The following is a 12,794-nucleotide window of genomic DNA, read 5'->3' on the forward strand; positions in this document are numbered from 1 at the left end:
ATGCGAATCACGAAAGTTAGTCCTAGAGTGTTATTAATATGTACTACTTCTTGTATCGGTATCTCTTCTTCAAATAGTTATGAAATTATTTCTTCTTAAATGATTTGATGTGCTCTCCAAATGATAAATGAAAACAGTGGATTTCGAGGAGGTGAAGGCTCTTTAATTGGATCTGATTTTCTTGGTGTTACTGTAAGGATTTATCATCCCCATTTTAATGCGGTGGGTGTTAAACATTTAAGAACTACAGGCCTAAAGATAAGTCAATTACAAGTTGGTATAAGTGATTGATATTTGCTTGGAGACAACACTTAGATATTTCTAGAAATAGTTTTATGAGTCGTATAGAATTTAGAGACTAATGGAGATAATAAAACAACTGATAAATGTAGTACAGAATTAATATTCATAGGAGTCGATGTCAAAAGAATATTGTGTGATTGAGGTATAGAAAATAGTTTTGAAATTAAAGTACAAAAAGGATATAAATTAAAGATGTTTTTCTGTCCTATGAGATATTCATTTAAGTATATATGTAAAAACAGCTGGTATGGATAGAGAAAGCACGAAAGAGCGAACAACGTTTCGACCTTCATCGGTCATCATCAGGTTAACAAAGAAAGAAAGAGGTAACTGACCGATAGCTGACCACATATTTGAAGGGGGTTGTATAACTGAGTGTGGGAATGTAGAAGGCGTGCTTAGATGTTTGATTATATTTATTAATATAGGTATAAAGGTGTTCCTTTGTATTGGTTTATTTTGGGCTTGAGTTGCTGTATAAGTAAAGCTTCTTTAATTTTGCGTTTGTTTATGTTTGTTTCTTTATTTAGTATTTGGGTGTTTTCTACGGTTACGTTGTGTTTATTTGACTTGCCGTGTTCGAAAACGTGTGACTCTGGTTTCCATTTTCTACTTGTTTCTCCAATATAGAAGTCGTGGCAGTTATCACATTGTATTTTATAAATAATGTTTGTGTGGTGTTTGTCAGTGTAGTTTTTACAAAGTGTAGACCTTAGTTTTGTGCCTGGTTTTTGAATAACTTTAGTATTAACTGGAATGTCATATTTTGTTACTAGTTTTTGCCAAATGTTGGTTATTTTTCTGCTGATATCGGGAATATATGGTATGCAGCAATATAGGGTTTTGTGACTTTTTAAATCGTGGAGTATATTTACTTTTGTTAGTTGATTTTGCTTTCTGTCTAGGTGTGTGCGTATAATGTTTTCTACGGTCTGTGGAGGAAATTTATTGATGTCGATGAAGTATTGTTTTATTTTGTCTAATTTGTCGTTAATTTTATCTGGTGAGCACAGTTTTATGGCTATGTTTATTTGGTTTCTTTGTATGTTGAGTTTTTGTTTTGTTTCATGTGCCGAGTCCCAAGGAATGTATAGTCCAGTATGGGTGATTTTTCGGTGGATTTCTGTTTTAAATTGTGTATCGGTTCTTGTAATTTTGAGGTTAAGAAATGATATTTGATTGCTTTCTTCCTGTTCACATGTGAAGTTAATGTTGGGATGTATAGAGTTAATGTGATTGAAAAACTTAAGTGTGTGTTCTGTAGATGTGAATCCTGCAATCGTGTCGTCTACATATCTGTACCAGTATAGTGGTGGATGTAATGCTGTGCTAATTTCTTGTGTTTAAACTTGTGTCATAAAAATATTGGCTAGAACTGGTGATACTGGATGCTTAGGCCATTTGTTTGTATATAGTTGTGATTGTTGAACATGAAGTTTATCTTCATCTTGGTGAATTCTATAAGGGTTGCTAATTGGTTGCTGGGAATGTCATCACGGATTGTTTATTTAACTATAAAGACAGTTGTAGTAGTTGTTATTAAGCCTTAAAGAATAAGCCAAAAACAGAAATGTTTACAGCAGAACTATTGAAGAGAAACGATATTTTGAATGACTTTTTAAATTTAATTCTGCCTTTTGTAGATGATGTTTTCAAATTTTGTAGATGCGGACCTACAGCCGAATCATGAAATATCTGGCAGTGTATATCTCACAAAGTCATTGAAATAACGAATAAAAGATTCTTACGTGTTATTCATAGAGTAAACTGATGAGGCTTATTTACGGAGGGTTAGCATTATGTTTGTGTAAGGTTGTCCAGAAACAAATGTCGTTTTTGAACTGCGAAGTTTGGAAAAGTATAAACCAGTGTTGTAAAACATGCTTTAATCAAAGTTAGCACCATTTACTTCAACACAATTTTCCAATGTGTAACGATGCTGTTTATGCCCCTGCTGTAGAAATCAGAGTTTCTATGGTCAGTGAACTTCCTGAAAGCTTCTTCTGCAGCTGTCTGGTTTTGAAAGCATTTATTGTTTAAAAATTTGTCAAAGTGCTCGAAATATAAAAAACTTGTAGTGGGAGGTCCGAGGAATAAGGTAGATGAGGCAGAACCTCAATTCCCATTTCGTTCAATTTTTGGAGTGTTATCCTTGACGGGTCTCATAACACCGATTTTGTTGATCTTCAGCCAGCTCATGTGGAACCCACTTATCCAACTCTTTCTTCTTTCCAATCGCACTCAGGTGGTTAACAATGCTTGATTTGCTTATGCCTAGGTTTTCTGCAAACTCATGTACTGTCGTGCGAGGGTTTGTCTCAACTGCTTCCCTTAGTGTGTTTTCATCTAGGGATGGCTTCCTTTCATGACCTTTGTGGTCTTCAAGACTTTCATCTCCATGTTGAAACCTTTGAAACCAACGCTGAACTACACGTTCAGTAACAGATCCATGGCCGAATGCCTGGTTGATGTTCCCTGTAGTTTCGGTAGCTTTTCGTCCAAGTTTGAAGTCGTAGAGAAAAATCAGATAAAGTACTTCTCGTCCATGCTGACTTGTGTGTTGGAAAACTTACTATGAGTAGAGTTGAAACAGCAGACAATTAAGACACCTTGTAAGCGATAAACATTGGATTAAACCATCCAATCAACGATAAATTATTCTATATTCAGCTTCTAAATGTCATCGTGAGAATTGCGACATTTATATCTGGACAACCTAATACATCATGACTAGGTATTTAATCTATATAATTCCCATAAAATGGTGCTTTAAACTGCCATTTAGGAAATTCTACATCTTATAGGTTCGATAATTAAAGAAATCATATTCATTAAGTAGATAATTCATGCTCACACCTTCTTGTGTTGAGATTGTAATATGTTACCACAACTGGGTTACGATTGCTGAACCTTAACACGACGTAAGTTAAGAGTTGTTGTTTTTAACAAAACTTAATCTCTTTTTTATATAAAATGTAGGTCCGGTTACGTATATTCTTAAGACTGGACATATTTAATCTCAGAAGTATGCTGATGCTTATTAGTTCATAAATAAATTTTCAGTAAACTGCTTTAAACGAATACCGAGTAACAAAGAGAATATACTAAATATTCTGCAATTAACTTAGCTTATGTTATTTTGACCTCACTATTAACAGATAAACAAATAAGTTAATGTTACGGACTTCAGTTAGAGATAACTATAAATATAATAACATTACCGAAATTAAATTTTCAGCTTACAACTGCATGTTCAGATTTGAAAGCCACGATTCTCCAAAGGCCAAAACTTAATACCCACCAAGGCTAGTAATACTTTTGTTTTGTTTGTAGCTAATCGCAAAGCTACACAAGGGACTATTCGTGCTCTGTCTACCACGGGTATCGGAACCCAGCTTCCAGCGTTGTAAATCAGCATACATACCACTGAAAAACTGTTAATTTTTCTGAAAATAACTTTTAACTCTTCTAATTTAAGTAATTAACGTTTTCAAAACTTTCTTTAATTTATTGTGAGCTTACCATTTGTAACTTCCTGATGTATACTAAAATTGAAGCGTCTTTATTTAAAACAATATATTTTTGGAGATCATTTATTTGTTTTGCTTACATATTTTTTCTTTTATCCAGTATGGAATCAGTGGTCCTTTCTGGTACGCTTCTGGAGCAACAGTACAAATCTTATTATTTGCTATGTTGTCAGTGCAGTTGAAAATTCGAGCTCCAGGAGCAAAAACATTTCTACAGCTCATCAAAGCAAGATTTGGAACCAAAGCTCATCTAACATTCTGCGGTTATGCATTTCTTACAAACATGATTGTTACCGCCATGCTTATGTTAGGTGAGTTGTCTGTAATACAACAGTTATTTGACTTATGAAGTTTTTCGAAATGAACAATCTATCGGATTATTTAGCTACTTTAGAGAAAACAAATTAAATAATAATTTTAATTAATTTCAGTGCTTTTGTAACTCTTCATTGATATTCATTTTAATATTTTACTAAAGTAATGTTTACATTTTAAACTTTCAGGTGGAATAGCTGTTATGACTACACTAGTTCGTGGTTTTTCTGTGGAGTATGGGATGCTAGTTGTAGTAACTGTTATCGGAACTTACACGTGGATTGGAGGATTAGGTGCTACATTCTATGTCTCTTATTTTAACACAGCTCTGATCTTTATTATCATGTTGATATTTGCGTTTGCTGTTTACAATTTAGACAGCTCTGTTGGAGGACTTCTTGGTAAGTCCTGAACAGTTGTTATATAACAATAACAACTAATTTAAATCAATACATTAAGAATGAATAATAAACCTGTTTATGAAAGAAATATTAGAGCAACTCCTTTGTCAATAAATTTATTTCCTCGCAGAGAAAGTGAAAGAAAGAGAATAAATAATTTATATAAAGCAGTAAGTCTGCCTTTCTATCAGTTAAATATACTAAACAAACAAGAGAAAAGGAGAGTAAAATAAAACACGTCTGATAAGAAGTTAGACAAAACATCAAACCCACAAATACTAAAAGTTTGAAGCTCAGTAGGTATGATCTTGTGTTGGGAATTACGATTAAATGTTTGGGAAGTATTTATGTTTGCTGAAAGAAGACGTTGATAAAGCGATTAGGGTAGCATAGAATACGACGATAAAATATTTTATTCTGTCTCTAAGTCGGAAAAAGGAGAAGGATTGTATTTTGACAGTGAACTTACCAAATGGGCGACTATATATAGAACACTAGTAGAACCTACAAGTCCAAATTCAATATATTTTTCAAGATATTCAGTATTATAATACCGCAGAAAAGTGGCCATTACGCTCAATACTTTTATGTTTAAAGTAAACTTAAGACTTTGATCTCAAACTTTAATTTTTGGAGCGTATGTTTTGTGTTCAAAATTAACAAGTTGAACCTTCATTTTATAATAAAATACGTATTTTTTAATATATTTAAGAAACATTTGTAAATTAATGCAAAACCAAAATCAGAGAAAAGCAACCTAGTAACACTTGGAATAAAATTTCAGCGTGATTCTCAGAAATGTAGAATTTATAATTTCTGTTAAAAATTGGTAAAAAGTTAAGCCTCTCACATGTTATTAATTCCTAAAAAAATGTTATGTTTGTTGAAGAAGTAATTGTACTGTATCAAACAGAAATATTGAATAAAAGTTTTGCAATTAACTTAAGAGCTTTGTTAGTGGAACTCTAATATTGAGTGCTTTAGAAATCATGAATGAACTTCACTAGTTTTATGTAATATTTAAATAATAAATTCAATGTGCTCTATAGACAACTTTTACATATCAAACATACGATAAGATAGAGACATAAGATGTGTAAATTATTTTTACTTATTGTAATAGGTTCTACAGAAAAAGTTTATGATCTTTTGAACTGTGCTATTGGTCCAGAAGGTAACGAAAACAGGAGTTATCTGACCGTGTTGTCTCAAAATGGTTTAATCTTTGGTATCATCAATATTGTAGGTAAAGAAAAAAAATGTTATTACTCCAGATAATTAATATCCTTTCTGATTTAGTAAGTTTTATGACTTATTCTTATTTCTCATTACTATATAGGACTGGCATGGCCAAGTAAATAAGGCACTTGACTCGTAATCTGAGGGTCGCGGGTTTGAATCCCCTTCACACCAAACATGCTCGCTTTTTCAGCCGTGGAGGCGTTAAAAGTTGCGATCAATTCCACTATTCGTTAGCAAAAGAGTAGCCCAAGAGTTGACGGTGGGTGGTGATGACTAGCTGCCTTCCCTCTAGTCTTACACTGTTAAATTAGGGACGTCTAGCGCAGATAGCCCTCGTGGAGCATTCGCGCGAAATTCAAAACAAACCAAACCATTACTATATAATGACTGAATAGTATCGGCATTGAGAAAAACACTATCCCATTCTTTACGATAACTGAAATGATAACTAGATTTGCTCAACTAATTGAAATATTAAATTCTATTTGAATATTCCTGTAACGATTACGGTGAAATAAAACGTGAAAAGCTTTCAACAATGAGATTTGCATGAGCAGTAGAGTGATGGTATTAACTGATATGTTAATTAGACCATATATGTATATATATCATATGTGTAGTATGCATAAATATATGGAATATATATATACCTTTAAGATTTTATTTTAGGAAACTTTGGAACAGTGTTTGTTGACCAATCCTACTGGCAGAGTAGTGTGGCAGCTAAGCCTAAAGATGGCGTGTGGGGTTTTCTGGCTGGTGGACTGGTATGGTTTGCAGTACCTTTCACCTTTGCAACTACGATGGGATTAGCTTACGTCGCCTTAAGTTCAGCCAACGGAAAACCATTGCTTGAACCACAGCAGGTTGATGAAGGTATGCATTTATAAAGAATTATTAAACAATTTAAAAGATTGTGTAAAATATTATGCATCTTGTTAAACCTCAAATTATGAAATACCCTTAAAAGTGATAAAAAATGTAAGAATAACATTTTTTTACTTGGATGTATCAGTTGAAAGTAAAGTAAACTGAAGAAGTAACTACACATTTTAAAGAATAATTAGCTCTGGAAACAGCGATAAAAATAAGTAAAATATTTGTTTGTTGTTATTCACAAAAGTTCAGCAGATGCTTTTCTGGCTGCGTCCATCATAGCGATCGAGTTACAAATCTTACTGTCAAAAACCTGCAGGCTTAGCACTGAGTTACTGAGATGTAAATAAATAAAAATGAGGAACAACAAGTAGGAAAATATTTAAATATTTACAACATGAAAAGAGAAGCCATAATTAGACATTTACAATAGACATCAAATGATAGATGAAACTGTAGATAAAGGTATAAAGTAAACAGATATATTTTTTTTTTATTTTAGAAAACGAAAACACAGTGAGAAACATTTACTTCAAAACTCCTGTGAAGGAGTGACAAATTATATGTCACTATCTGTGGTCTGATTTTTATGAGAATGACCTTTTTTATTGTTTTTCTTTTCCCGCCTTTTTGATCAGCTTAAACGTTAGCGCGTGTAACTTCTAAAGATCGACCTACAGATATAAGGGACCTTCAGACTTCACAAAGGAAATAACCGTAAACAAAGGTTTTGTATAATTATAATTGTAATGGGAAACCTTGGTATAATGACAGTTATCAAAAATTGAATATAAAAACAAACTCATCTTATTAACATCTGTTAAACTGAGTAAATAATAAGTTACTCTGCTTTCTTTCTTCTTCAAAGACCAATTTCAGTCAAAGCTTAGAGAATTAAAAAAAAATCCAACGCTGATTTTCTGCTAATTCACAAATAAATGAGAAACAAAAAAGCTTTGATATGAGTGAGCAGTTGGGGCTCATGAAGAAACAATCTGCAGTTAATGAACTAAAATACTAATTTTTTTAGTTACGTGTTATAACAATCATATACGTAGATTGAGTTAATATTTTAGAACGGTTTTGAAGCTTCTCATGTCACCAGATTTAGTTATGCTCTATCTGACGACAATGCATCTTGCCAACACGACTGCAACGTAGCTTCTGTTTTAAATAGTTCTCTCTTAAGATTTTCATGTCCAAAGCATACTAATCCTTCCTGAAATATATCCATAATACTTCTAATCAAAGAATATAATAGTCTTATAGCATCCGTTTTAAGAGCTCAGTCGCACAGAGACCCATTTTTGTAAATAATAGCATAAATATTGTTACTTTCACTACCTGATTCAGGTATGTGATGGTTGAATGGGAGGTTCGACAGGAAGCCCTGTTGTTTTAGTTTACAAACGGAAACCTTCTTTATTACGTCACATATTATTGCCTATTTCGCGTGGACAGTTTCCTCCAGTGATCTTTGTGTTCGTGGTGTTACGTAGTTTATCTCGGACAAGTCTCCAACTTATTACATTTTCATTTATTTCGTACAACGATTTCAAGTATCCCAAAACTTTAGTTTTGAAGTTAACTGAATGTTCATTAGTATTAAACTTATGACATTCGCCAACAAGATTGATACGCACAATGTTCTTTTTTAACACAAATATATTTTAATAGACAAAAACACACACCATACAACTTATAATAATGGTTATAACTAATAATTACTCCAAATAATGATTTATATACAACAGGTTTACAAATTTACAAGCCCCCGAGTGGTTCAGCGGTATGTCTGCGAACTTACAACGCTAAAAACCGGGTTTCAATACCCGTGGTGGGCAGAGCACAGATAGACCAGTGTGTAGCTTTGTGTTTAATTTAAAACAACAAATTTGCAAACTATAATAAGTTTTATATCCGGTCTAGAACTGAATATTTTATCGACGTTCATGGAGAGCAAATTAATTCTTTGTTGATATACCTGTACACTTTTTTTTTGACGGCTAACTATCTTGAAGCATCTGTAAGTTTTCACCGACGACGATATTTAATGCCATCGTAGAAATACAAACGTCCGAAGTTAATTCACTGAAGTTAAACGGTTTGTAATGTTCAAAATCTATAGACGTTCCTGATTAAATTCTGTAGTTTTCCTACTGAAAAGCGTTAATATCAATTATAGCTTTCGAGGCTTATAGTACACTGATAAAACAATATTCTATCTCTTGGCACATTGGTTTATATAGTTAAAGACGAGATTCTCGAACGTTCAACAATGTTTGAAAACAAATAAACCACGTATTGTTGATTCTTGCTATCGAGAATCTTGTACGAATTTAGAGAACAGGCGTGACTTGCATAATACAATCTAACAACATACGTCACATGCATCAAATTGAAACTCTTGTAAGTATCAAAATAGACACATAACGACAAATCTATTACAGTGTATTCTCATCTATTACAGTGCAACTCACCTTTGCTTATGACTTGCTGCAGTTGTTTCTCTCTCTCTTCAGATGATCCGGGTGCCATAAGTTGATCGCTGTTTCTTTCTTGTTAAATGGTATTAAGTGTAAGGTATATCTCTTTTTTTTTTATGTAAAACCTAATTCTCCGATCTGAACACGTCTTTATGGTCTGGTTGTATAAATATTTTGGATTGAAAAGAACTATTTCATATCTTTCTCAAAAGTGATCGAATTTTGCAGTGACATTACTCTATCTTTAAACAGTAAACTACGTCAAAATCGAGTTTTGATACATTCTGTTCCACCGTGACTTTACATTAGTTGTGATTATGACGTGACTTTCTGATCCGCATATTAAATTTGTTTTAATATAGCATATAAAGAATATTTCTTTTCACATCGATTTAACACCTAATCAGTGGAATACAAGATGATATAATTTCATAGGTATGACACACAGAACTAAACTGAAGTGTATATCAACCCATGAAATAGGGTGAAACGCGAGTACATAATTTTTATCACTTAGAATTACCGTAGAAACATCGCATGAATAGGCTGCTTACCTTCCTGTGTAAACCTGTTGCATACATCATGATGACAGGAGTGCTGAAAATTCTGGTAAAGAAGAGACAATTTTCTTGGAATAAGTTGTTTATAATATACGGAAAGCCATAAGTTGTTTATAATACACGGAAAGCCACGACACGTGCACCAGAGACGGATCATGAAATTTGATGAAACGCGGCTCACATGTGATAACTGTTCGTTTGGAAGACACAAGTTATGTGGAATGAATTGCAAAAGTTGCAAATGCAACAGCGGAGGGTACTAACGTAAGTGTCCTTAGCATCCACAGTGCCCGTGCAATGTTCCATTGTCTTGATGTAACAGTCTTAACGATTCGAAAAGCTTTTTATATGTCATTACATATGCTTCCCTAGGAACTTATCCAGATGGAAAGTAAATGGTCTGATCCTTATCGTCACATATACTTTAGTTTGAACTTCCTTGTGTGACTACAGATGAGCGCTAATTACCTTACGATATCATGTTAATTGGTAACGACCACTTCATCCTGAGTAGAACCACTAAAACAAAGAACAGTATGTAGTGGTATGAAGTCTTCAGAGACTGGTGTTAAAGTTAGCATCTACAAGTAACTGTATGAGCTAGAGTGAAAATTTAACGCCTACAAAAAGTATTATTAGTTAATTATATATATGCAATGCTAATCATAGTAGAATACTAGAAATTTACTATGTCTTAATTTCTATTTTATGATCAGATGAATCTGTTCCAAGGGTATCAACAAATGATTTCACATCCAGAGAACAAGCAAGTTTCTTTATAACTGGGCTGGCCAAATATGTGAGGGTTCAATACAATATTCGTATAAGAGTATGTTCATAAAGTCATAACTTCACTTTTTTAGTGGGACTGCCATGGCCAGGTGGTTAGGGGGCTCGACTCGGAATGTAAGGGTCGTGGGTTCGATTCCCTGTCACATCAAACGTGCTCGCCCTTTCATCTGTGGGGATGTTATAATATGACGATCAATCCTACTATTTGTTTGCAAAATAGTAGCCCAAGAGTTGGTGGTAGGTGGTGATGACTAGCTAAATTAGGGACAGCTGGAGCAGATAGCCCTCGTGTAGCTCTGCGAGAAATTAAAAAACAACATACCTTTCTTAGTTTTTTTGTATCACAAAAGTTCATTAAATACCAATACAAATTCCGTCTAGTCTTGATAATGAATAGTCTTGTTTTTCTTTAATTAGTCATTAAAAGGCGTTTTGAATTAATTTAGGAAATGGGGATTTAGACAACTACAGAGGACTTTGTTGTTGTTTGTTATTAAGCATAAAGCCACAGAAAGGGCTATCTGTGTTCTGCCTTCCACGAGTATCGAAGCCCTGTTTCTTGTAGAATAAATCCCCAAACATACCGCTGTGTCACTGAGGGGTTAGTGACCTGTGCTACAAACATAAATGTTAAACAATATTAATCATTATTATATAAGTAGTTTTCTTGCTATGTGTAAAATATATTTTTTCAAATTAAAAATAAAATATAACTGTCTCTTAATGTCTCAATTAATATTTTTTTTTCTTCTGCCCGGCATGGCAAAAAGGGTTAAGGTGTTCGACTCATAATCCGAGTGTTGCGGTTTCGAATCCCCGTCGAACCAAACATGCTCGCCCTTTCAGCCGTGGGGCGATATAATGTGATGGTCAATCCCACCATTCGCTGGTAAAAGAGTAGCCCAAGAGTTGGCGGTGAGTGGTGATGACTAGTTGCTTTCCATCTAGTCCTACACTGCTAAATTAGGGAAGACTAGCGCAGATAGCCCTTGTGTAACTTTTCGCAAAATTCAAAACAAAACAAAAACCTTTTTTATTCATTAATTTAGGGAAATTTAAAGAAAACAACAGGAATACCAATTTCAATCGATGCAGAGATTAAATAGTTGCGATAGGTAATCTCAGGGTTAAGGTATATCCATCTCTAATTTATACATACAACTAGGGGTTCAGTGTACACGTCTGTGAACTCATAACGTTAAACAAATAATGTTTCAAATAAAAGGTGTTTTGTGTTTTTATTATAACAAAGACACATCGGGTTATCTGCTGATTCCACAGAGGGGGAATTCAGAACTCCTGATTTTAGCGTTGTAAATCTTTAGACTTACCGCTGCACCAGCAGGGGACTCGACTAAAAGGAGAGGAGCTAGTCAGTAGCTCTAGCTTCTAAAAGAACTTTATATTGCTCTCTGAACCAAGGAGAGAAGCTAGTCAGTAGCTCTAGCTTCTAAAAGAACTTTATATTGCTCTCTGAACCAAGGAGAGAAGCTAGTCAGTAGCTCTAGCTTCTAAAATAACTTTATATTGCTCTCTGAACCAAGGAGAGAAGCTAGTTAGTACATCTAACTTCTAAAAAAACTTTATATTGCTCTCTGAACCAAGGAGAGAAGCTAGTCAGTACATCTAACTTCTAAAATAACTTTATATTGCTCTCTGAACCAAGGAGAGAAGCTAGTTAGTACATCTAACTTCTAAAAAAACTTTATATTGCTCTCTGAACCAAGGAGAGAAGCTAGTTAGTACATCTAACTTCTAAAAAAACTTTATATTGCTCTCTGAACCAAGGAGAGAAGCTAGTTAGTACATCTAACTTCTAAAAAAACTTTATATTGCTCTCTGAACCAAGGAGAGAAGCTAGTTAGTACATCTAACTTCTAAAAAAACTTTATATTGCTCTCTGAACCAAGGAGAGAAGCTAGTCAGTAGCTCTAACTTCTAAAAAAACTTTATATTGCTCTCTGAACCAATGAGAAAAGCTAGTCAGTAGCTCTAACTTCTAAAAGAACTTTATATTGCTCTCTGAACCAAGGAGAGAGGTTAGTCAGTAGCTCTAACTTCTAAAATAACTTTATATTGCTCTCTGAACCAAGGAGAGAAGCTAGTCAGTAGCTCTAACTTCTAAAATAACTTTATATTGTTCTCTGAACCAAGGAGAGAAGCTAGTCAGTAGCTCTAGCTTCTAAAAAAACTTTATATTGCTCTCTGAACCAAGGAGAGAGGTTAGTCAGTAGCTCTAACTTCTAAAATAACTTTATATTGTTCTCTGAACCAAGGAGAGAAGCTAGT

General features: G+C 33.8%; 1 protein-coding gene across 1 annotated transcript in view; it reads left to right on the forward strand.

The window, feature by feature from the left end:
* Positions 1 to 12,794, forward strand: part of LOC143250861 (uncharacterized) — a 43,596-nt gene that overhangs the window by 12,991 nt on the left and 17,811 nt on the right. The window contains exons 3-6 of the mRNA XM_076501975.1: positions 3,934 to 4,144; positions 4,337 to 4,549; positions 5,673 to 5,795; positions 6,461 to 6,667. Of these exons, the coding sequence (XP_076358090.1) occupies positions 3,934 to 4,144; positions 4,337 to 4,549; positions 5,673 to 5,795; positions 6,461 to 6,667 (754 nt within the window). The remainder of the gene's footprint in view (positions 1 to 3,933; positions 4,145 to 4,336; positions 4,550 to 5,672; positions 5,796 to 6,460; positions 6,668 to 12,794) is intronic.

The sequence above is a fragment of the Tachypleus tridentatus genome, chromosome 5, assembly GCF_004210375.1.
Source record: "Tachypleus tridentatus isolate NWPU-2018 chromosome 5, ASM421037v1, whole genome shotgun sequence".
NCBI lineage: Eukaryota > Metazoa > Arthropoda > Merostomata > Xiphosura > Limulidae > Tachypleus > Tachypleus tridentatus.